This window comes from Dermacentor silvarum, chromosome 7, assembly GCF_013339745.2.
Source record: "Dermacentor silvarum isolate Dsil-2018 chromosome 7, BIME_Dsil_1.4, whole genome shotgun sequence".
NCBI lineage: Eukaryota > Metazoa > Arthropoda > Arachnida > Ixodida > Ixodidae > Dermacentor > Dermacentor silvarum.
In genome coordinates, this window is record NC_051160.1 from 25,980,462 (window position 1) to 26,005,575 (window position 25,114).

General features: G+C 44.0%; 1 protein-coding gene across 2 annotated transcripts in view; it reads left to right on the forward strand.

Annotated features, from left to right (window-relative positions):
* LOC119457772 (intermembrane lipid transfer protein VPS13B-like) overlaps positions 1-25,114 on the forward strand; it is a 54,468-nt gene that overhangs the window by 18,364 nt on the left and 10,990 nt on the right. For both annotated transcript variants that reach the window (XM_049670435.1, XM_037719466.2), the window contains exons 14-25: positions 503-658; positions 1,784-1,999; positions 3,631-3,827; positions 5,180-5,429; positions 7,274-7,488; positions 8,963-9,296; positions 14,355-14,469; positions 15,547-15,752; positions 16,604-16,919; positions 17,969-18,171; positions 19,248-19,507; positions 23,046-23,440. In XM_049670435.1, the coding sequence (XP_049526392.1) occupies positions 503-658; positions 1,784-1,999; positions 3,631-3,827; positions 5,180-5,429; positions 7,274-7,488; positions 8,963-9,296; positions 14,355-14,469; positions 15,547-15,752; positions 16,604-16,919; positions 17,969-18,171; positions 19,248-19,507; positions 23,046-23,440 (2,863 nt within the window). The remainder of the gene's footprint in view (positions 1-502; positions 659-1,783; positions 2,000-3,630; positions 3,828-5,179; positions 5,430-7,273; positions 7,489-8,962; positions 9,297-14,354; positions 14,470-15,546; positions 15,753-16,603; positions 16,920-17,968; positions 18,172-19,247; positions 19,508-23,045; positions 23,441-25,114) is intronic.

A 25,114-nucleotide genomic window follows, 5' to 3' on the forward strand; every position in this document is an offset into this window, starting at 1 on the left:
ATCACTCTGTGGTATTAGCAGTGGTGTTACTCCATGTGAAGGGTGGTGCCACCAGTCCTCAGAGGAAGAAACGTTTTCCCTGGAGAAGGCAGGATTCAGAGAGTTGTGTGGCCCTCCTGGATAGCTTCTGCTGAGGAAATCTGTATTTTTCATCCAGTGTTTTCAGACAATGCATAGTTATGACTTATTCCGAGTGAAATGGGCAACTACTGCATCCAGAAATTAAATGAACAACACTGGGAAATGCCACCTCTGCACAAAATTTGAATGCGTGTGACTCAGCAGTTTAAGCCAGAAGAAAAATTTATATCAGAGGTCCCTTGTTGACAGTATTATTTGTTATAATGAGGCAGTGTGAAGCTGTTGAGCTCAGCTTGCCTCACATTCCGAGGTGGGCAGTTTACTTGATTGATAAGGCAAGCAATATCAAAAGATCTTTGTATTTTACCTCTCGGTAGTTCTCTGTTTTTTAAGATTACTTCTGGTTTCTGTCTCATTTCAGACAAAAGCGTCTGCATAGTTCGTGCACCAGAAAACACAGCCCAGGTGCCTCAGTTTGCGAGGCACGAGGGTGACGTGGAGCGAGAGCTGAGTCGGGTGGAAGAGTCCTGGATTCGAGCCACTGCCAGAGTGCCGCTGAAATGGAGTTTAAACACAGGTGGCATATTATTGCTGTGAATCCCTTGTCACCTGCTTACGTGGCTTAGTGCCTGTTGCATTCCGTTGCTGAGCACAAGGTTTGCACAAGGTCATGTGTTTGACTTCAGTCACCACAGCTGCATTCCAGTGAGCGTGGAATGCAAGAACACTGGTCTACCATGCTTTGGGGGCGTGTTAACGAATCGCAAGTGGTATGAATTGATCTGGAACTCTTCAGCACAGCATCTGTCATAGCCTCTGTGTCACTTTGGGGACATTAAAATCAGTCAATCAATCAATCAATCAATCAATCAGATGGATTATTATTTTTCTGTTCTAATCTATTTCACAATTAAGCAACTAACCAAGCAAATTTGATAGAAGCTTGTAAAATGCTTAAAGACTTATAATTTAATAGTGACTAATGACTTACAATTTATTAATCACTGTTTGAGTGATTACAGCCGATTAGCCATCAGACTCCTTTTAGCAACAGAATCGCTGTGTATATTTTTGTGTCAGCACATAAGTCCACATGCAGCTGTTTCACTTCTCAACTATAACTTATACATTGTGGATTATGTCCGATAATTCATTATATCCATATTATATGATATTTTGTAATATTCATTATATCATTATATCCGATAATCTGTTTTTTCATATTCATTACATTGAGGGTAAATTGCATAAAGATTAATTTAAATAAAAAGAAAAAAAATATATGCTGGCTGTGTTTGCTATGTGCATTACTTTGTGAGCTCGCTAGTTTTGAAATGGCATCGACATATTTACCAATTTGTGAGAAATTCAAGCATAATGTTTGGTAGCCTGCAACTGGTTCAGGCGTGAGTTCCCATTGCCATGTTGGAAAGAGGTGTTTTAAGTTGACGTGAAACTGAGCAATGAAATAACCGCAATTAGAATTAAGGTTAACTTGCTTCTTGTCAAGGCAAAAGCTAACAGAATTTCACAAATTTTGCAGCGTAATTTAAAATTTTTTGATGAATTGTAAACCCAGACTACTGCTAGAGTAAGGATATTGTTTTGTAGTCTAGTTTAACTTTGAGTGGTTGGAATACATTAAATTAGTGTAATTTGGTGGAGTTCTGATTGTGTGTGCGTTTTTCCCATGCTCATCTAGCTGAAGCCAGTGGTTACGTGGTGCTCAAGGTGAAGGGTGTCGCTGTTGTGATGGACCCTGCCCTGGTGACTTGGCTCGCCCCACTGCCTCTGATTTTTCCAATGGGTGGCGACTTCCATGCGGCAGGTTCAGTGGTGGCCACACCCTTTTCACCAACAGCCAGTGACGACGGCATGCCGACGTTTTCTGACGAGAAATCCCGAGACGTGCCGCAAGGTCAGTGGCACCATCTTACTTTACAGCAAAGCTGTTGCGGGGACTTCCACGATCGTTTTCGTGCGACGGCTTGCTGCAGTGTGCTCGGTATTAAATAAAGAAGAGACAGCAACGCAGCTCTAACACCTTGAATTTGGCTCGAAACATAATTATCGAGAGTTATAGAATAAAATTACATTCCGTATACATTACTCATATAGACAACAACATCACTGCATGTTTATCTTAGTCAGTAATTCGTAATTTATATTTCTCAGGTCACATTTAACCTGCTCGACATCAGAGGTCAGCTAGGAGGGGCTCAAGTCGACAAATATTTTGCGAGCATCGCACCTGGGCCTTTTTTTTTATTCCTGAGGCAGCCGATCTTGACTGTCGACTCATTCAACTTTACCAATATGCAACTGCGTTAATATTTCTGTGATGCTTCATCTGACTTGAGCTACAGGGATGTCCTAAATGACCCCTGGCTTGGAAGTTGGTCTTGCACACTGGCAGTTGTAAGTTGCCTTCAAGAAAGCATTCCCCTTCAAGGAATCAAGAACCTTTCTTAAAAAGTTGAGTAATGGCAAAGATACATATAAGCTAATCAAATGTTGTGCAACAATGCTGTAAAAATGTGAAATGATTCTCCACATACAGGAATACTCTGCCACAATCTCGACCAGCATCCTGCACAGCTACAATGTGCATGGTTCAGCAAGCAGTAGGTGACACACAGAAGCAAGCTATTGTCAGACATGTTTTTTTTTTGTTTTTTGTTTTTTTGTGTGAAGGCCTTTAAACCAACCTGAGTTTGAATATTTGATATAAAGTGCCAGCTGTGTGCCAAGCTAAAATGAACATACAGCCACAAGAATCTTAAAATACGATACCACAGTAGCAAAGCTTCAATCGTTTGATGAATAGCTGCTCAAATACATCAGTTTCTCACTCACCTTCGCTGTCGTCCCCATGGGCACTCTCCCCTTTTTTCCGTTTACTTCTCTAGGAGACTTGTGTACACTGTACGTGTGTACCGAGCATCACGGAGCGCACTTTTCATGTTTGAAAACGCAATCTCATGACTTTGGGTTTTTGGCTACCTACTGTTGCCAGCACACATGAAGCGCAAAGCATGCTACGTGAGATGAAATCACATTATGGCACAAGACCAGGCAAGCAGCCTGGTGAGAACGAGTGGGCATGCGACTGCACGGCAAAGGCATGCTAGCAGACAGATCAGAAATGATGTCACTCATAGATCGACCAGTTGACAGCTTCACCCTGCTGGTGTCGTGCTGTGCGGAAAAACCCGGAGAGGAGCATGGGATTGTTTTTTTGAATCTGTCGTTACCCTGCAGTGCATGGCGCTGCCATGCTTGCAAAAGATGATTGTCATGGCATACTGTACACAACGCGTGTGCTTATGTAAAATGTTTTCAGAATGTCAAATGTCGTTTAGCGGCTCTTCAGTCAATTTAGTGAATCCTTTTCAGCCACAGTATCAGGTAAAACAGACAAAGATGCCATGACTTTGCAGATATTTAGTGGGTGGAAGGTCCATCAGTTTAGAGACAGAGATATCAGGGTTTGTTTGCCGAGATTCCAAGGCAGTAACTTGCGTCTTTCTTTGTTTTTTGGTGGTGCAGACGGTAGAGGCTCAGCCAGTGGCAGTCAGAAGAGCACCACCACCAGTCTGGTGTCCCCGCCGGACCTAGTGGGTCCACGAAGACTACTGCGGACCAACAGCGAGGCATCCACTTCCAGCAAGGCACCAGAGCAGCCAAGAGGATTTCACAGCTGGCTGTACAGCACCTATCTGCACCTAAAGAACTTTTCTGTTCAGGTAGTGTAGGCGCCCACCACGCTTACATACCGGCTATCATCGCAGACAACTTTCTGTTGCAATGAAGGGACAGCTACAAGAGTGCAACTTTGCATACTATTCGTTATTGTACCAAGTAGTCTGGCAGTGTTTGACAATGTCTTTTTGTTTCGGTTTCATCGAGCAGGTACAGAATCAGTGTTTCTTGCTACCTGTGACGGGTTTGCATTTGCCAAAATGCAGAAGAGCAAAGTGAAAAAATGAAATTCAAAGTTCACATTGACTGGTGTATTTTAAGTGAGGGTATGCTAATATCAAGTTTTCAATTTCGAAGTCAGTTCGGAATAATGAAAAGCAAGTGTGAATCGAATAGAATATTTTTCGAATACAAATACTATTGGTTTTGCAAGAATGCAATTTTTATCACCAACCGGAGGTACAAATATGATGAGTCTCCCACTACGGCGTGCCTCATAATTATATCGTGGTTTTGGCACGTAAAACCCCATAATTAATTAATCGATATGCTTCACTGCACGGACACTATGCTTCACCGCAACACATTCTGTCTGCTTCACCGCATAACAGTGCTGTACCGTGGCGAAGCTGATTTTAAAAAGCCGACAACAGCAATTTTCGGTGGTTCGAATATTTCGAATAATAAAAGTGCCTTCCAAATCGAATAGAATACTATCCTATTCGAATCAAATATTCGAATTTCCCAATATTTGCACGCCATTAATTTTAATTCTTCTTTTTAATGAGTGCTGTGGAAGATGTTTATGCCTTCTGTTCCCCCGCTCAAACGAATTTGACTAAGGCTGTGGGAATATACTTGCAGGACCCCCTACAGGCCAGTAGCCACAGTATGTTGTCATAAATGTTTATCACCACCTTGGTCATAACTATAATTATGCTAATGATAGGCACGGAAATGTGACAATGGAAATTAAATTTTGAAGTACAGAGCAGGCAGTTGGATATAGAGTGCACGAATGAGATGTACACACATGGATACCACATCATGTCCTAGCCCTACTTTCATAGACATCATATGTGCTGCCCTATAAAATTTCAATTTGTCGAGCTTTTCTCCGACAAAAAGAAAACAAAAACACCACTGCTGCTTGAAGTGAATTGCTTGCCAGTAGAGCAACTCGGCGACAATTGCTTCATGCTCGAAAGCAGCTATAGCTTTCAGTGAACACAGGCAGGCCTCTTCGTCTTCAAAAAAACATGGCCTTAGACCATAGAGACAGTGTTCAGCTATAGTATATGCAATTGTTTTCTTAATAGGGGTTAGCTGTTTGTCAGACAGGCATGAGAGTCTGCACAAAGGTTGACCCTCCCTCTTGTCTCTGTGTTCATTGCAGGCGGACATTGCCAACATCTGCGTGCTGTTCCCTCGCTTGCCCCTGATGCTTGCCTTCCCAAGGCAGCATCGACAGCCAGGCTCCGTAGAGCCCGTACCCAGCGTGCTGCTGCAGTGGCGTCGTGTGCTGAAAGGAGGCTCTGAAGGCACCGTGGTGTGCACGCTGTTGCCAGCCGTGAATGTCGTTTCTGCTGACTCCCGACCCAAGCAGGCCGCTGCTGGCCCGGCTGAGGTTCATGACAGTGCGTCCGGTGCGTGTTCTTACTTTTTCAAACAGTTCGCCTTTCTCACTTTGTCAGATAAAGCCACCACAAAGTACATAATAAATAAACAAAAGAACTACTATCCATATAGCCAAAAAAACGTACAACCGATATAATATGTTGGAGATCAACTTATTATCGTGTTTTAAAATGCAATCTTGTTAAAGGTAAGTTGTTAATGATAAAGTAGTTGGGATTTCCTGTCTTCAATGTTTTCTCCTGCATTTCATTGAAAAGTAAAATTATACAGCTTTTTTTTTTCTTTTTTGCATGAAATAACACTTTTCTTGATTAACTATTTTAGAACAATTTTTGTGTGTGTGTGTGTTTGTGCATGTGTGTGTGTGTGTGATGACCATAGCCAATTTCCGTATGTGGAAATTCTCTGTTGATTCAATTTCTGGTATCAGAAATTCGGGCTGTGGTAAGGAACGAACAGCTTTGTTGGATGAGGGGTTAATGGTTTGTGCAGTGTGTCAGCATCTACAGTTGAACCCTCTGATAATTAAAGCCCAAGATAATGGAATTCTCACCACAATAAATCATTTTCGTATCTCGCAACAATGAAGCGGCACTAAACTCTAATCTCCCCACAAATCCCACATTAACAACATCAGCTGGAACATTAGTCCTCATATTATCTACCCGCGTAATGCAAACAGGGTACAACAAGTGCTAAAATGTATCTTGTGTCCTCTTAAATTGCGTAAAGTACCATCGCGGCACACTTGCAAGGCTTCCGCCTTTTTTTTTTTTTTTTCAAAAGCAGCAAAGCGCCCGAAGTGATTTCAGGAACCAGAAATACGTCGTGGCCAGCATCTTGTTTGTCGATCACCTGTTTCAAATGGCACAGCTGCATTGCCGTCGACATCTACTGACATGTGATGCTGCTGCTGACGATGCTTTTTGCATACCTTGCACAGTGCATACTCTTTGGCACGGTGTTCATTGATCTTTGGGCTGCAGAGAAAACAAAAGTGCAGCAAGTGCTGCACTTTGGGCTGCCACATTCGCTACGATTGAGAAGTGGGAAGGGGATTGTTCAAGAATACGGGCAGCTGGTTTCAGTGCCACCCAAAAGGCATCGTGTGCGAGAATAACAGGTACTGCATGGATTTGTCTATTCTTCCCGCTTGTGGCTTCAAACATTCTTGTGGCATTATTAGTGCTACTTTATCTTTTAAATGCGTAAGCATTTCTATGGTTCCCCAACGAGAAAACTGTCTGAGCGTCCGTCTGTCCTCCGCGTAAGATGATCGCTTCAAGTTTGCCAGCTGCGGAAGATGATGACGAACGCGCGAGCAGTGGCACGTATGCGTCTCTGTGACTATGTAACGTGTGCAATCAGGCACACCCATATATAGTATATATGGGTGTATATATATATATATATATATATATATGTAGTAAACCAGAACTGTGGAGCTGCCTTGGCTTCAGATTAGAATGTCATCCGACAACGCACCTGGCACCGCCACCTGCAGTAATTTGCTTGCCTCATCAGTTCACGTTGCGCCGCCTTCTGCAGCGGTTCGTGTCGCCGCAGTGATGTCGCATTTACCGTAATGGCACCAAGACGACCGCAGCCGCTGAGCAGTGCTGGGATTACCTGCAGTGTTGAGTGTGAGCACTCAACACCACGTTGTTACCATGAAATGCTTATGCATCATTCAGATAACTCCCTGAGGAGATTCTACGTAATTTTTTAAGTTTTCGAGAAATAACATATTTCTAAAAGTACAAAAGCAGTAAGTTTCTGTGCACATGCATAATCATTGCAAATGGTTGCATTTACTCACGTACTCAAGCTTTCCTACTTTCTTTCTTTTTAGGGGAAAGATTTCCGTGGTGTGTGAAACTGAGTTCGTGGGCAGCCTTCGAAGCTTGCAACCAGCACGTCCGCCATATGCTCAAGCCTGCTTCCCTGTCGTGCACGGTAGCGCTGACCTCCAGCCACAACTCCGAATCTCAGCCTAGGCTGCCTCAGCTCGGTCTCTGCATACACGTTGACGTCGAGCCTTTCCATCTCAGCGTTTCCAGGAAGCAGGTGCGGTTTGTTTGTGCAGAAGTCACTGTACAAAGGGATGTGTGTTGTTTCATATCTTCATTTCATTCATTTCTACCAGAAGGTGTGTACAGTACGGTGCACTATTACAGGGAACAGTCGTTTACTATTTGGCCACAAATTAATACAAAATCATGGCATGAAGGGTTGCAGGCTATTATTTAAAGTATAGATGTCAACCTTCTTTCAGCCACATTGCTTTTTTTCAATAAAGGAGAAGTTTTTCAGTGATTTTGGTGTTAATTACCAGCTAGGTGTTCCCTTTTTGAGAGTGTTCTGCACTGTACACTTAAATTAAAGCATTGTGTAAGCATAGTAGCCAGTATAATGTCATAAAAATGATGCATTGTGTCATCGTCTGATGTTGCTGGCAATCTACATTGGTTTCTCACTTCTGTTTTATCCTTACAGTATTATTTCTGTCTAAACTCTGCTGTTATCAAGGCCTGTGATAGCAGGGCTGTTGTGTATTCTGTTTGTATTTTACGAAGCGTCTCCCATAAATTAAATTTAGTTCTGGTTCAGTGGTCATCCTATTTGAATTCTTTGCCCTCTTTGTGGAATCTTATGTTTAGCTGGACTGTAGACAACACTTCTGGGAGAATAAAAACGTCAGTCCTACTGGAGCCTTGACAAGTCAGAAAAATGTGAAAACGAAAGACATGTTTTAAGTTACTCCACTAGCTCATTGTGATGTCATGATATTTGGACAGTGTCTTCTCTGGACTAGCTAATAGTTTATCGATAAACAAAACAAGAAGGAAAGAAAAGAAAAAAACTAACGTTGTTCTTTATTTTTTTCATGGACAAGTATCCTTTTCTCAACAAACAGATGAAATTCATCTTGAAACTGCAGCGCACATTCAAGAAAGGAGGACATAAGGCAAAGGCAACAAACAGTCGCTGTGCTGTGCCTTGTGTCCTCATTTCTTGTGTGTGCACTGCAGTTTCAAGATGAATAGCTACCAACTCGCCCAACTTTCAGTACTTTTACAGAACTAGATGAAAGTCAAGTCTTGAAAACATGTACCACCAGACTCAACTAACTTATGGCACACTCGACTGGTTGCTCTTGAGTGCTCCAGAGCACTCTGGTGGCATGCTTTGCATTGGGCTAGTCGAATCAAAGAGCTCTGAACACATTCACCTAGTTCTTTCAGAGCAATGCACTCCAGCTCGAAGCAAATGGAGGCGCTCTTACCTTCGAGCTGAGAGTACAACCGAGATCTGACAGAATTCCCATCATGCGACTCCTCCAATTACTCTCAGAGCAGGTGAATGTGTAGCTCGGGCAAGCTTTCTCTGGATTCAGTCTCGAGAGGGCTTCATGTCGCTGCAAAGAGAATCAGAGCATGGTAGGAACCAGTCGAATGTATCATGAGTGTTAACCTATAGTGCCCCCTTCTAACTCTCTAAGACTTCGCTCTTCTAACATCCATCTTTCTTGTTGTTTCAGCTGAACGAAATTAGGCAAGTTCTGCTGTTCCTGGCGGCCATGCATACAAACGCTTCCAACACAATGGCTTGGTTCCACCAGCCGGGTGCTAGCGTCCCTGAGTCCATGGGTTTGAGACCCATCCACCGGCAGGCCTCGGCACCGAAGGGCCTGGGCAGAAGCTTAAGCCTCAGTGAGTCGGGCGAAAAGAATGTCGCAACTCCTGTTGTGACCGCCTGTCCAGTGACCAAGACTGCCCTCGAAGTGCCTGCCCTGACGTTCTGGTTCCAGTGGACTTTGCCTAAGGTTGGAGTCAACCTCTTTGGCAAGAGCGGAGAGGGACCGTTGGCCAGACGTGAGTTGCTGGACGTCGTCTTGACGCTTTTCCGAGTCTGCGTCATAGGGCAAAAAAAGAAAAATGGAAAGCACAACGAATTATTCATTAAAAATGAGGTCCATTTGACTTCTGAACCAAGCTAGTCTAATGCAGAAACTGCGGCCGCTCAGTGACATAGGGGCAGTGAAAGTAGTTCCAAACAATTTTGCAAGTACATTTGCAAGTACAGTCGAATCTCAGTGATACGATCACGCCTGATATGAATTTCAGGATGATATAAATTTTTCAAAAGTCGCGGCTTGAGTCCATTAGCTTACAATGAGCGAAAGTTCAGATGTTGAGAACCGCTTTTCGGGCCGTGGCGGATGATACGAACAACAGAGCTGCTTCACGATCCCCAGCAGAGCCGGCAAAGAGATGCCGATGCAGCAGTAGCGCCAGGCACTGCACTGTAAAAAACCTTTGTTCCCACAAAAATAATCGTCATCTACAAATATGTGCCTTTCCTTTCTTTAATGCTGCATATCCGGTATACTGTTAGGTCACAAACGGCATGCGGCGTTATTAGCGTGACTTTAAATTCTTGACTGAAAAGTAGCGAGCGCAGAATTTTCGAGAAAGGAAACATAGGCAAGACAGATGGCAATTATTGTTGTGGGACAAAGATACACCCCAAAGGGTATAAAACTAGGGGTGTCATATATAAAAATTTTCGAATACAAATAGAATATTGAATAATGATATGCACATGCATTTTTTAGCAAGTTGGTTAATTTCTTATGTTGGAACATTGCAATTACATTGTCAATGTTAAAAAAACTGGGCTAGTAAGCTGTTAACTTGTGTATTTGGCTCATGTTAACTTGGAGAATTTAGTAATTCCCACTAGGGGGCTGCCCTCGCCAGCCTTTCTGGGCCTTATTATACCGCATTAAATGCCCGTAAACTCCGAGGAATTTGACCCTGTGCCAGTCGGCACTTGCTGTCAAGCAATAACCTCATAAATGGGGGTGGCGCTCCAAAAAAGCGCACCCTCGCTGTCCGCAAACCCATGCCCCTTGCTACTGAGAGGCTGGTTTTCCCGCAAGGTTTAGACGTCTAGTGGCTAAGTGTGTTTTACAGGTGATATTTCGCTAGCAGCTCGACATTATCAAAATTCAGCACGAAATCGCCCCAATGTTCTTAGAATATATAGAAACAAATGCTAAGAACCGTGTTTTCTCCCACACAGCCAGCAATATATTCGATTTGATTCGAATATTCATATACAACCTACTATTCGAACATTTTCAAATATCTATTTTTCGAATCGAATACGAATATTAAATATATAATATTCGATAATATTCTATCTTGTCGAATATTTGCACACCCATAGTGTAAACAGTTTTTAAAGCATGGCTGGTGTAAGGCAGCTGGCAGAGCAGCAGTGCCAATGCGCCGATCACATTCCTGTTGCCAGGGCAACCTACTTCATTGTGCCTTGAATCCGCCCCCGTGCATCTCCCTCCTCATCCCCCCCCCCCCCCCCCCAAAAGAAAAAAAAAAGCTTTAGCTTTGTTTTTGATACAAAGCTCTCTTTGCATTTTATTTACGTTTCTAGGCAATCCTCGACTTTCTTTAGCAGTATCATGCAGCTTGTCGGCTGTTTTCAAATCCCTTGCAACTTTATCAGCAGCTGGCAATTGTGCGTGACCCTGTCTTCCCACGTCAGCAAGATCAGTAGCATTCACTTCCATGGGTAGACTTATCTCTGTATTCCATGCCTCCGTCGTCTTCGACGCCCGACGACAATTAGAAACTTTTCTACCTTTGCACCCCTCAGATTGCGCGATATGATCAGTTTTGCTACTACAAAGAAAAGTCAACAGATTCCCTTATCTTGCGCAAATCATGTCCTTATCACCATCAGGCAGCACCTAGGACGCAGGAACTATGAAAAGTGAAGATAACCAGGCAGATCTTGAAATGTTGGGCTCGGTCTCCACGAAGTGCACAGCTTGCTGCTGCCAAACTCTGCTGCCGTGTCAGCCAACAGGGGCGCTCCCCACGTGACTACAGTAGCGGATCGCGAGGCTAGTTCTTCCTTTTCATGCTCACTTGTTCTCTTTATAAATATGACGCTGCGCCTACGTAAGTGCCGATATCTCATGTTTATGGCGATACCAAGATGGCGACGCTCTGTCAACAGACGGAAAACCATGCAATCAATAGCACCTCCCGAAGCATGATTTTATTTCCAATTTCGAAGACAGCACAATTAAAAAACAAATCTAAAATGTTGACATAATCGGCAGTTTGACAAAGTCAGCCGCATGCCCTGCTGTTTTGGGATGGTGTTGTTTATACGCACTTGCTTGCATTTCGGAATAGTTCAGGTGTCCACCTCGCCTCGAGTGAGACAGTTGCGACGTCTGCAGCAAGGGATGTGAAGGAAAAAAGCCCATTGTAATTTGGAGCTTCCTCCTTGTCGGTGGTTTTACAAGTGTCATGGTTTATTTTGCACCACTATTACTATGTGGTGCTTCAGTGGTGCGTGGCGGCAGTGGAATCTATGGAAAATTGCAACAGCGCGGGCCGAGAGCCAACGCTGGCATTTTCTTGGACGATTCATACAGTGACAACTGATGCACTGATGATGGTTGATGGCCGGAATGGTTAATTTTGGGCTTTTGCTATAATGATCTTTCAGAATAATGAATATTTCCAGCGGTCCCCTGAAGTTCATGATGTTGAGATTTCACTGTAGTTGGTGTTCGGTGATGAACGTGCTTGTTCAAGTATAAAAATTGGGAAAAGGACAGAACCAAAGAAAGTCATTTGCTTTTAAAACACAGAATGGGCCACACACACACACACACAAAAAATTACTTTATTAGAGATATTATGCACTTGATGGTGTACATTTGTTGCAGCCAGGATATTCAAGTAGTGTTTGCTTGTTGGATTTTATAATTTCATAGAGAATGTAGCTAGCTACCGGCATACCTGCAGGGATAGTACAAATGGTTATATGTATGTGCTGACTCGATATATGTGTGTTGTCTTGTGTTGAGCCATGTCGGGCGGTGACGTAGTTTTCATGAAACGGAAGTTTGTGGGCCACTTCTGCGGTAAAAGTGTGTGTATGTATGCATGTCCATGTGCACATACACCCATGTATGTGAATGTTATTGTAGCTCTGGGTAAATAGCGGTCATGTACAGTCAGGAGCAAAAGTATACGGACCACAGGGTCGCCAGAAAAATGGAATTTCTTCGTAATTAACAAGCATAAACTGGAATTAATGAATACACTGAAAAGTTCGCAACGCCAAGTTTAGACTGCAGTGCTCAATTTCAAGTTACGTTCATAGGCAGAGGAGAAAATTGGCTTTTTCGCACAACCCCTGGTCCGTATACTTTTGCTCACGACTGTACATTATCATAATAAACACGTATCTTCTACCAACATAACTTTTTTCTTTTTCAGTAAATATTTTTCCTCCTCCTTCTGCACCATTGCCCACGGAATTCGTCAGTGTCCACCTGTAGTTTTGCTCTTGTATTGTACATCGCTGTTGTCCACTGTATTATATATGCAGTGTCCTGTTAGGCAGACTGTTCAGGCTAACTAGTATTGCCTTTAGTTTTGCTCACTAATTGAATTATTAATTAATAACTTTATGGCACATATTGCAATTTACGAATTGTAGCCGGTGAGCTGGCAAGACGTATCCACTTGAAATGAATTTCCTGGATGACACCAGTTTCGAGATATTATTGCCTAAAGTGTGGGACGAAATACATAAGTGTCCCAGTTACTTTTGTGCTTCAATGCGTGAAACAGAGAAGACATGGGGAATGCGGGAGATGGAAATTCAAGACAGTGAGCAACACATGTCGCTGTTGACATGTCGCCTTGAAAAAGACACAAGTCCACTTGTTAAAATGTTAGCTCCTGCTCTCACCTTGTTCTTGTGTTGCTCACTGCATAAAACAGTGTTTTGTTAAAAAAGTAAATGGAACAACAGTGCATTTTTATGTCGACTTTGATGGCGCATATCTCCAAACTGGCGTCATTCTGGAAATTCACTCCAAGTGGATACGCCTTGCAAACTCACCGGCTACAATTTGTAAATTGCAATATGTGCTGTAAATTCATTAATTCAAAATCTAATTACTGCATTTTTGTTAATTAATTGAATATGTGTTTCGACTCCTCGTTCAAGAAATGTCCGCCTGTCTGAGTAATCCAGCTCAAGGGCTAGAATTATGTTATATGCAACAGGCTATTTTGTAAATTTCCATAAAACTTAAAAATAATTGCTCTGTATACCTGCCTCCGCAGTGCATCTCAGTGTGAATGTAAATTCTAATTAGAAGCATTTTTGAAGCTTTTCACGCAGCAAAGAACAAGACATGAGTCCGTCATCTTTCACTTGCACTTGCTACGAAAAGATGGGTTACGTCCTAGACGTTACAATTATGTTTGAACAATGCTAGTTTCAAGAATTTTTAGATTTGCATAATCGTACTTGTTCAAGTTTTTGAAGGGCTTAGACTAACAGCATGAACGTAACATTTGAACACCATAAAAAAGAAGGGACAAGCACCGCGCTGACTTTTATGTATACTTTTTGAAACAGATGCTTTTATACGATTCACAGGAAAACTACAAAAAATATGTAACAACTGAAAAGAAATATGTGCAACCAACTAGCCCAAACCTGCACCCTGTTTTTGAATTGCTTGTAACTTAACATAGAAGCAAAAAATTTTGTGCAATTGTTGAACACGTTAGGTTACATGATGGGCGCAATCAGGATGAAAAATGGAAAAAAAAAGATGGGAGTGTGTTTATGAGCAAGATTAGTTGACAACTTGAAGAACACCTGTTTCAATGAAACAGAACTGCATCTGTGAATGTGTTACTGCCAAAGCATGCGTCGCTCGCGAGAAATAAGAAATATATTTTGACAGTGTTATTGTTCCCGAACGCTGAAATCTCTCCTCCTATTATAAATCATGTTACTTACAGGACCATTTACTTTTAGCTCCGACTTCTAAACCGCATTTTTTCTTGCATCCATGCTAGATGTCTGGCTTCAGTTTGAAGCCGAGGACGTGACCGCATCTCTGGATGTCCAGGAAGTATACTCAAAAGTCAAGCTGAAGACGTCTTCCTTCAACATCAGTTGCTTCCAAAAAAGGTTTGTGCCATAATTTCTCTGTACGCCTCCTGCTCACATCTTTTCTATTTGCAATGCTCTTTTGCTCACTTTCCCTGTAACGCCTTTTTTTCACCAGCTTAGTAAGGAAACTGAGAGCTGACGGCTTAATTTAGCAAGAAAATGGTTTCATACTGTGGTGTTATCGGATGCGAAATAAAGTGAAGGAAGATCCTGACAGAAATAGTACCTCTGCCTCTACCGCATTTCGGCCGAAGCAAAGGTGCCTTGGCACATGAGTTAATGAAGGCATATTAAATAAAAAAGAAACACAACATTTGTATCAGTGATACGTCTGTGTCTCTGCACATCACTGGACATCAATTCTTTGAAGTGAATCTGTCTGCAGTGAATAAACTTCGTTGCGAGGATACTCTTTTCTGAGCTGGTTTTACTTCATTTTATTTTGCATCCCATTACAATGGGTATGAACCAACTAGCTCAGCAACAAGCAGTGATACAGTTCATATTGCATTTACGCAAATATAATACAATTCTCCTTTTTTTTTTTTTTTGCAACTTCCAGCTTAAAGGTGCATCCTGCAACTTATACAGAAACGTGCTACAAATAGTAAAAAGTAACGGTACATATTGCTTTGCTGCAGTGGGCTCCACTGGCAAGCGCGTGAGCTATGGAAGAAAGCCAACCCTATGTTCACACGAAAATGTGCAAATTGATTTTCTCATGCGTGCAAGTTACAATGAGGCGGTGGGGAGAACTTTAGCAATGTGTAGACATTTTGTTATTTCGCACTGTTCACGATAGGTAAGGAGGAGCTAAGTAGAGATGAGGAATAGATCGAGCAGCCTACAATGATTGTTTACAAGTGTATGCTTGCACCCTTTCTCTTTAGCTGCAGTACATTGGCTGTAGTTTTTGCGTGCTGCATCAGGGCATGTTAGGATGTTAATTACTTTCTTATTTTCTTGATCTCTAAAAGTCTGCCCCTGCATTATTATTCACGGTCATGCTATCCTGCAAAATATGGCATGCTGGTCACTGAGCTCCCTGCAGAACTCGGGCTTTTTTTTTTTTTACTTGCGTATTTGTTCTACCAGCCCAACTTCGCCAACATCAACATGGGAAGCTGGACCGTACGAAGGCGTGGTGTTCAGCTGCACCGAGAAGCTCAACCGCCAGACTGGTACCAGCAAGATGATGGCCGCCTCGTCTCCCTTGAGCCAGCACAAGCAGGCTGACTTCTTGAACCTGACGTGGACGTCCGCTTTGTGCGCCCATGTCCGCAGAAACATCCACAAGTCGAGTGAGTGCCGCTTAACCACACAGGTTATGCAGAGATCTGCATACACACGGACTGGTTGCATGCATGTTGTGTGTTATTGACCTAAATTAAGTCTGAGAAAGTGTGATCCAAAATGTAACGGCGCAATTTTGGATGTGGACATCAACCGAAGAGCAGATAAAAATAAGCGCTGACCTTGTCTTTCACCATGCAAAGAGAACGAGCCCAATCTTTGGCATTACTGAGAAAGTGTCTGTGTGAATGGGTTTCAGGGCACGCATCTTTATCAGTGGTTAAAATCACATGTGATGTGGTTAGAATAAATTGTCAATCATGTGTGATGTATCATGCTTGTTTGTTTTAAGTTCTCACATCACCACCCAGGCATTACAACAGGAAGGAGGGATACAAAAAGACACTAAAAAGGTGTCTAGCACATGGTACATGCACAAGCGGCTGGTGTCATCACAGGAAAAGACTACAAAAAATTACAGAAGCTTGTGATGAACATCTCTCAGAGCCCATTCTTACCAACGATTAGCAGAGGTCATGCAACCGCCAACCGGCCACCAAGGAGCGACTCATGGCTACTGATGTTATCATAGGCACGCATGGCCTGCTTATCGCCACACCTAAATGTCTGGCAGTTTAAGCAGCTTTGTGACTCCACTAGTGGAGCTGAAAAATCGAGCACCGACCAACTGATCCAAAATGGTCACTTTATGACCAAAGTGCCCATTTGTAGTCTTCTCAACTTGCTGGCATTAATGCACCCTTAAAGGAGGCATCCCAGCCGGAAATGCTTGAGCAAAATGTGTGACCATTTGCTCACTTGTGTCTGTGTTTTGTCTCGCTTCTTTTTTTCTTCACAGGAAAAGAGTTCACTCCCTTGACAGAAGCTGAAAAGCAGGCTCTGAAGCCCCATTTTCTCAGCGAGGTTGATTTGAAACTGGCTCCCCTGGACGTGGTGCTGCACACGTGCGTCGCCGGCGTTGTGGCTGATATGGCTGTTCCAGTTCAGAGCCTCCTGGAACTCCTGTGGACGCCAACAGTCAGTGTTCCTTCAAAATGCCAGTCCTCCAAGCCAGCAGGCTGGGACTTGAACAGCAGGGCACTGCCGCTAGTTTACGTCTCATCGGGAACTATCCGCATTTTTCTTCCTGTGGACGACAATGGGGGATCTGAGAGGTGAGTTCTTTTTTTCCTTTTACTTCAGCAGATTTCCCTGAGACATAATACAAATTACAACACAAATACAAGAATGGCATCACACTGGCACGAACGAGCTTGTTTCGCGGAAAAAGCATGAGGGCGCGGTATGCTGCTGTGGCCAGTGGGCGTTCATAGCCAGTGTAAATGCAGCCCAGCATGAAGCCTTGATCAAGACACAAGGAGTTTAGCAAAAAGTAAGAGAAACAGAATGCACGATTCAGTGCAGTCAGCCACGAAAGTGTACAAGCATGGGCTCCACAACAAATGCGAATTTCTGCTTTGCTAAGGCATGGCACTTCTAATTTAATGGATCAGTATGTAGGCCGCAAGAACTACTACATGTTGAAAGTTTCAATTCGAGGCTGTGTGTCCAGGCCTTCCAGGAATTTGGCATTTTTTGCAAATCTCAAGTCTCATAGAATACTGTGGCCGACTGTATAACGAGTAAGACCACTTTCAGAATTAGCTAGTGTCGTCACACACGACGGACTGAATCAGGAACAGTTCTTAATTATTATTTCTCAAGCATGCAGTGGGAACATCATATGAGCTGGTGTCAGGTTGTTGTCATTGCTGCCTGTCATGATCATCGTGATGTTCACTGTATACCTGTCATGGCGGCTCAATAGCTGTGGCAACCTGTTTCTGAGTGCAAGATTACGGGTTCCATGCCTGGTTATGGTGGCCACATTTCGATGGGGGCAAAACGCAACTACACTCGGGTATACTTAGGTTTAGGTGCATTTTAAGGAAATTCAGGAAGTCAAAATTATTCCAGATGGTGTCTTTTATTATGGCACCTCTCATAGCCCAATGCTGCTTTGGAATGTTGAACCCCATATATCAATCAATCAATCAATCAATCAATCAATTAAATCAACACACGGCTAGTGTATTGTACTGAGGAAAAATTGTGCACTTACGTGCGCGGGTTTGGTGGCGTGCTATTTTATCAAAATGTGCACACGGAGTGGAAATGTCATGTTAGCTGATGTTTGCGTGTTTTGGCCACCTTCTGGGCGCAGGCTGTCGAGTAGCGGGGACGTCTGTCTGGTGCAGATTGGAGCAGCGTCCCTGAGCCCTCAAGTTGAGAACCCACTGTGCCGCCGCCCCTTGCGGGAGGACCTGTACTGCTGGGCGCAGGAACAGGGCATGCTGAATGCCGTCGGCTCGGACCTGGAAGACCGGCAGTACCACATGCGCCTGTCATCCTTCTTTCTGTGCACACGTGAGTGCCAACACCACTTCGAGGCTGACATTCGAAGAATTTTGTTGTCTGAAATTACAATAGCGTGTGTATGTCAGTGAAGTGGCTCTCTTATGCACTGCAGAATATAAATTCTTGATTTTCTTGTTATGTCCGCGATTGTTGTTGCTCATAAACTTTGACTCATGGTAGTCCAAAGGCATAGACAGACAGGAACAATTACAACCTTCTTTATTGCATCGAGCACCGTCGGAGGTAGGAGCCAAACTGCACCAAGGAAAAAAACGGGTTCTATTTGTGCCCCGCGGTAAAGAGGGACACCCATTGGGGAGTGCCTTCCCCGAAACCGGTCTGGAGCAGAAGTCGGTCACGTTGGTCGCGTCGGAGATGAGATGGGCCAGAGCGGAACAGCACGCAACACTTGTGTATTCAATAATTTACATTCTTGAATACGGAAGTGAATAAGAGCGGTGTGCCTTACAAGTGTAAGTACATTTGATCCATCAGTCTAGCTAGATGTAATACTCCACCTTTAGTGATCCTTTAAGCATTAAGTGAGGCTTTCAAGGATTCGCCACATAATATTCTCTTCCAGCACCAGTTCATTCCATTCGTAAAAAAATTTTATTATTACATATTTTTTGCTCCTTCAATATTAGTGCAAGAATGCTGAAGAATATTTCAAAAATTTTCTGCATGTCTTGTTGCTTACAAAGTGTGAACTCTATGCTAGGACTGCCGAAAATAGTGCAAGAACAAAATCTGCTACATCTCGTGCATTACACTTTGAAAACACTGAGCCACTTGAGAAATTTGTCTTCTGTAAATCATAAGCAGAAGCAACAAAAGAAAAAAACCTGCCACACGATCACATGCTGGTGCCGATAACAAGCACCCAGATGTCTGCCTTCCAACCCTTATCTGTAACACACATTGTGCACATTAATTAGGAGTCTCTTAATATGTATACAAGTTTTAAACACCATTATTTCATTAGTATTGACAGTTCTGAGTGACTAACTTTGTGTGTAGGAATGTACAAGCAGCGTGTGAAAGGAAGTGGACATTTCAGTGATTCATTTTCCTCCTGCCTCCAGTGAACTGGAGTGATTTGGCAAGTCAGGACGGCAGAGGTGAGGGCACTGCCCTGGGACCTGGTGGTAGCCAGCCAGTGACCACCCTGATGGGCGAGAACCCAGCCTTCGAATGGAACCGCCAACCCCCCGGGGCCCACGTGCTCGGCAGGGCGTCCAAGGCACCCGTGCCCTTGCACTTGGTCACTTCCTGCTGCGACCTGCACGTCACCCTGGCTCCCGCAATGATCTTCGTGGAGAGCATGGTCGATGGAACTTCTCAGGTGGAGTTTTATCGTTCACTTCATCAACCAGCATTGCAGTGGTTACAATGGAGGCACATTATTTGCTTGAAACTTGTACAAGTGCATTGTTGCGTGGCTTTCGGATTTGAGGCAGTACAATGCGGACATTGTACTACTAATGGCATGTATAATGCTGGGTCCACTCTGCTGTCACTGTCAAATGCTGTATTGCCATGTTGCTGTCATGGGTGATTGCTGCACTTTAAGTGCGATTCAGCCATGGGTATATGAGAATTCCCCTGGCTTTTAGGGCCTGAATGCATGTAACAAAAATCGGGCCATACATTACAGTGATCTTAGTAAGGCTAATTGCTCATTTTTAATTGCATTATTTATTTCGTTATGCTGCTCTCAGGCTGTATTCTCATGTTCGCAAATATGGACTATGTTCAAAGATTAAAATGCAAGTAGCAGAGCACATTGGCTTTTGTGCAGCCTAGTGAAAAAGCAAGGGGTGCGAAGATGTATGACGAACTGTGATCTACTTTGAGTGATATGTGACATGTCATAGGTGGTCATACGTTTTTGCGTCCTTTGCTGTCCTCTAGGCTGCTCAGAAACCATGCTCACCATGCACACTACTGTTCAGATTTCAATTATTCAGCATAGTATCGACCAACCTAAGCTAGAGAGAGAAAAGTTTAATGAGAGGGAAATCTGAGAAGTCAGCCTGAGGCGCACTCTTCTAGCCAGCTTCTCTGCACTGGGCCAAGGGGAAGGGAGAAAACAAAAAGAATTACCGTATTTACTCGAATCTAACGCGCACTTTTTTTTTCAGATAAAACAGGTCCAAAAGTTGCGTGCGCGTTAGAATCGAGTACAACCCTAAATCTGCGTTACCATATAGCCGTCGGCATTTCAAAATGGCCGCCTCGCACGCGCTTCGAGCCTAGCTACACTCTAGCCTAGCTGCCGTAGCGTCCTCCATGTGCTGCAGTACACATGCTTAGGCATTAGTCTTCCCGTTTTCTGTGTCTGCTCTATCACCATAAAGTGCCGAGTTCATCATGATGCGGCATTTAAAAGGAAACTGATCATGTGTGCTGAGACGGATGGAAATCGGGCCGCATCACGGTCGTTCGGAGAATTCAAAACTTGCGTGCAGGTCTGGCGCAAACAGAAAGAGTGGATTTTCGCCAGCAAAGCAACGCGGAAGGGTTTCAGTGCACTGAAGCAGGACGTATTCTGCGACAATCCACTTCGGCGATGCAATCACCTTGGCCCAATCTTGAAAGCGATCTGCGACGTGGAGAGTCTGCCGCGCACTGTGTTTTCGCCGGGTCGTGTTGAAGCGAGAGGCATGCTAGCACGAAGGTCAATTCGCTCACCGCGCTTTGTCACTCCAGCGTTTTGACAGCGAGTTTCCGCGGTCATCGAGCGAGAAGTATTCATGTTCGCTTGTGCGCGCGTGACACCGTGCTTGTTAATTTATTTAGTAAGCAAATATTTGCAAGTTTATACAGCCAATGAAACTGTTATTCTTACTTCATATAGCAGTCTACCAATTTGCTATCGCAATCGATGCTTTGCCTTTCAGGCGAAACTGCGACTTTTTTTATTCATCGCAGATTTAGTGCACCGGGAGTAAATGTTTGTTTTTCCAAATCAGAGTAAAATTTTATTTCTGTATGAAAGCCTGAGGTGCGCGGTGCTGTAAAAGATTTTTGTTTTCTTTTAGTCATGGAAAATGGGTACGCGTTACAATCAAGGGCGTGTTAGAATCGAGTAAATACGGTATAGATGGGCAATGATGACGACAAAACACGTAACAAGCAGGTCTACCCATAGCCTATAAGAGCCCACACCCATGCTTTTTAAAAAAATGAAGTAATGCCTGGGTGGCCTGAAAACTAGTACATTTAGTCACCCAAAGGGCCCAATATATAGTAAAAGCTTGTTAATTCAAATTTTGCGGCGGTGCTCACTGAATTCTAATTAAACGAATTTTGAACTAACGAAAGTGATAAACAGAAGGCTATATTTGATGATGAAAGCAGTGTCTTTCTTGTGACTACCACTATCTTTCTTATGAAAAAAATCCGTGATCATTTTCTGTTTTTTTTTTTTTTCAGTTTTTTTCTCTGAAAGTGATCGGTGTAAGCTTAGCTTCAAGAGCTCAAATGTGTCGGAAAGCATCTTCCTCATCCTCTTCAAAACTGAGACAGCCGTACATGATTCAGTCCTTCCATCACCTGCGATAACAAAGGCTGCACCGGTGCTTCTCCTTCCTCATCCGCGTCACCTTCATCATCTTCCACTGCGTGGTCATCGCTGACTACTTGGGTGATGATGTCATCGTCTGCGATGGCATCGCAGACCACGGCGCAGCTGTCAACACTTATGTAGTCTGCAATGTTCATGTCGCCCAACACATCATGTACAGACCTCAGATCTGTTAACGACAGCGTCTCTTTCCTCCTTTCCATATATAGAGAGCAAACACGAATTTTTCCGTCGCGCGAAAGGCTGTGGGGGGACGGGAGGGAGGGAGAGGAGGCGACATTTAGCTGCGGCACCAAATGCGTATTTATATAAAAACGCCGTGCGCGTTCGGTGCGAACGCGGGCAAAACGCCGGCGGCGTCGACAACAGTTCTGCGCGTTGCTGGTGCTGCTGCATGTCCAAGTTTATACGGCTGATAAAATACTATCCTTGCTCCGTATAGCTCTGTACTAATTCTCTATTGCAATTGATGCTTCGCCTTTTGGGTGAAACTGCGACAATTTTTTTTGTGAAGTTCACTAGTCGTTGGTATTTGCCACTCGACAAAGTAGTGGCAGCACGCGCACAGTGTAGGTCTGGTCGCCGTGACAGAAACATCCCATAACGCACGCAATGGGGCACTAACACAAAGACACTAAAGAACAGCGCAGCTATTCGACCTTTGCTCGACCTTTGCAACTGGCGAGTTGCCCAACGGGCCACATAGCTGACATTGTCGATGTCGATGCAACTAACCATTTGCGAGAATGAGCATAAGAACATGGCGGCCATGACGTGATTCTGGCCCTTTAATGTCTTCTGATACGTGCAGTTCGCAAAAGCATAGCCTTTGAGATTCGAGGGGAGCTGTCGCTGGCTTGAATTGATGACTATTTTGATAAGCATGTCCCGCCACCTGTCGCTTAGCAGGGAAAGTGACCATCAGTGTGAACCAGCAGCCGGCCACAACGACGAACAGTCCGAATTATTCATGGTGAACCCGACTTACATGCAAATTAACAAGCTTTTTAATACATGGATTTCTACGGAGCTTGGCCAGACTGTGCCAGTTAGATTGAATTATTCAAAATTCAAACTACAGAGGTTGTTGAGATGGGCAACAGTATCAACCAACCTCTGTCGTTCTTGCGTGTATGGAGGGCAATCACACAGCAAATGGTCATGCACATGGTACAGCTCGCAGTCCGGAGACACATTGCATTCACAAAGTGCCTGTAATGACTCCAGTGCCCAAATCAGCATCCTTTTAAAATGTCAAAAAATCGGTATTTTGTATCCTCACAAAACTGCGCAGGAGGTCCTGGTCTGTGGACACTCTGTGGAAGCGAGCATACCACGTGACCTGCATTGCCACTTGAGCCTGGACCAAGTGGCCCTGGTGCACAGGATCTTCTCGCAGTACCTGCGCATTGTTGGCAAGCTGGCCGCAGCCACGACACCCACGGGGAAGCACATCTTCCCGGCGCTGCGCAACACACCTGAGTGTCGCGACAGCGGCCTTGGAAGCGAGCTTTCAGAGGCCCTCGAGTCCGTTCAGGCTTCCGGCGCACCAGCCACGGGACTGAGCTTTGTGCCCTTTGACCTCTTACTGACTGCATCGACGATCTCTCTGACACTTGGACAAGTGGAAGCCGACAGGCGAAAGCAGTCGCACTCGCCACCGAGTTGCAGTGATGACGAAGACATTGGGTGAGCCTTGCATGGGACTCGATATTTATCCATGTTGTTTTGAATCTATTTTGGGCTGTTATTGTCTTCTTTTCTCGTTGTGGCCGTAGGTAGCGTCGTTGATTTTACATGCATGTTGGTTCTTTGTCTATTGTCAGAGCTCATTGTAGGAAATACAGATACAACGAATTTATGACTACAGTCGAGTGCCACTACAACGAAATTCACAGGACACGTGAAAAATTTCGTTGTGACGGAACTTCGTTGACACGAAATTGGCATGTATATACGTACGCCAAGCAGCATAGCCACGAACGAAACCGAAACCATTGTCTGGGAAATCTTCGCGATGACGTGGGGGCAAAGGGTGAGACGTACCGAAGGCAGTCGATAAAGTGTGAACTTCACGAGAGAATGCATTTCGCGCCGCTGTTGCAGCATTTTTCGTACATTGCGGCCGACGCTTAATCCAACGCGCGTGCCCGGCCGATCACGAAACACTCATTTTGCGGCACATGCACCGTCGCAGTGAAGCAGTTTGAATTATCCACAATTTCACTGCATATTTATGACAAAGTCGGCAAGCTTGTCAAGCTTGCGCTTACCAGAAGTTTTATTTCCAGAAGTCGGTCAGCCTGGATTTCTTGCGCTTCACGGAAAGCAAAGGCGTTACGCGGGTCTCACCGTCCGTTAAAAGAGCCATCGCAATGCCATTGTCGTGGGTTCTGATAACTTTTCTGATAACTCTGCAACAATTGCAAATGGGATTGTGGCCCACCCCTAGGCTAACTGTTTCGCTAGTTCGTCCTGCAACACATGCGATTCTCTGGAATGCCAAGAACACATGGCGAGACTTGTTGTCACTAGCTTAGCATGTAAAATAACTTATCGCTTGAATGTGGTTTCATAATCAGACTGCAAGCATGGCGTCGTCATCGTCACGCTATGCGAGAAAACTTGTTCTGTCGCCATCCGTGGTCGCCATCTTGTGATGGCAATGATGCTGGCTAGACTGGCTCTGACGATTGAACACCACTAATGTGGTTTTGCTTTGTTATCAGATTGCACCGCCAAGGCAACCTTTGGACAAATTTTATTGGAAAGAAGAAAAGGCTCACGTTAGAATTGGATAAATACTGTAGTAATTGATTGTGAGTGACTGCTTTCTCATTGATATCTTCCTGAGGCAAGCTGAAGTAGGTGTTTCAACAGGAAATGACGTATGTTTGACACATTCACTGTAACCTAACTGCCACCAAGACGTACGCCATCACTATTGGAGTCACGACTGCAGTCATCATTGGGGTCGGGCGTGTGTGTGATGACCTACCAAGTTCTAATTATCCGGCAAAGGCTAATTTCAGGATTGATATGACGAAATTTTGGTGGTCCCATATAAATGTATAGGCACTGGGTAGGACCTTCAGTTGGGATAGAATTAAACGAAAAATCAAATTAACCTGATTCGAATTAACAGAAGTGTACTGTACTTGGCAGAGAATTGCAATGAGGTTGCTTAGTTCAGTATTTATTTGATCAGACAGAAAAAAAGGAAGAACAAGAAGCTAGTAGTTTGCTAATTAATATAGCTAATTGGAGGCCGCTATTTGAACTATGCTTTGAAACTGAGGCAGGATGGCCAGACTTCTCAGTTTCAGTGTTAAGGAGCATTTTCAAGCAGCATTGACACAAAGA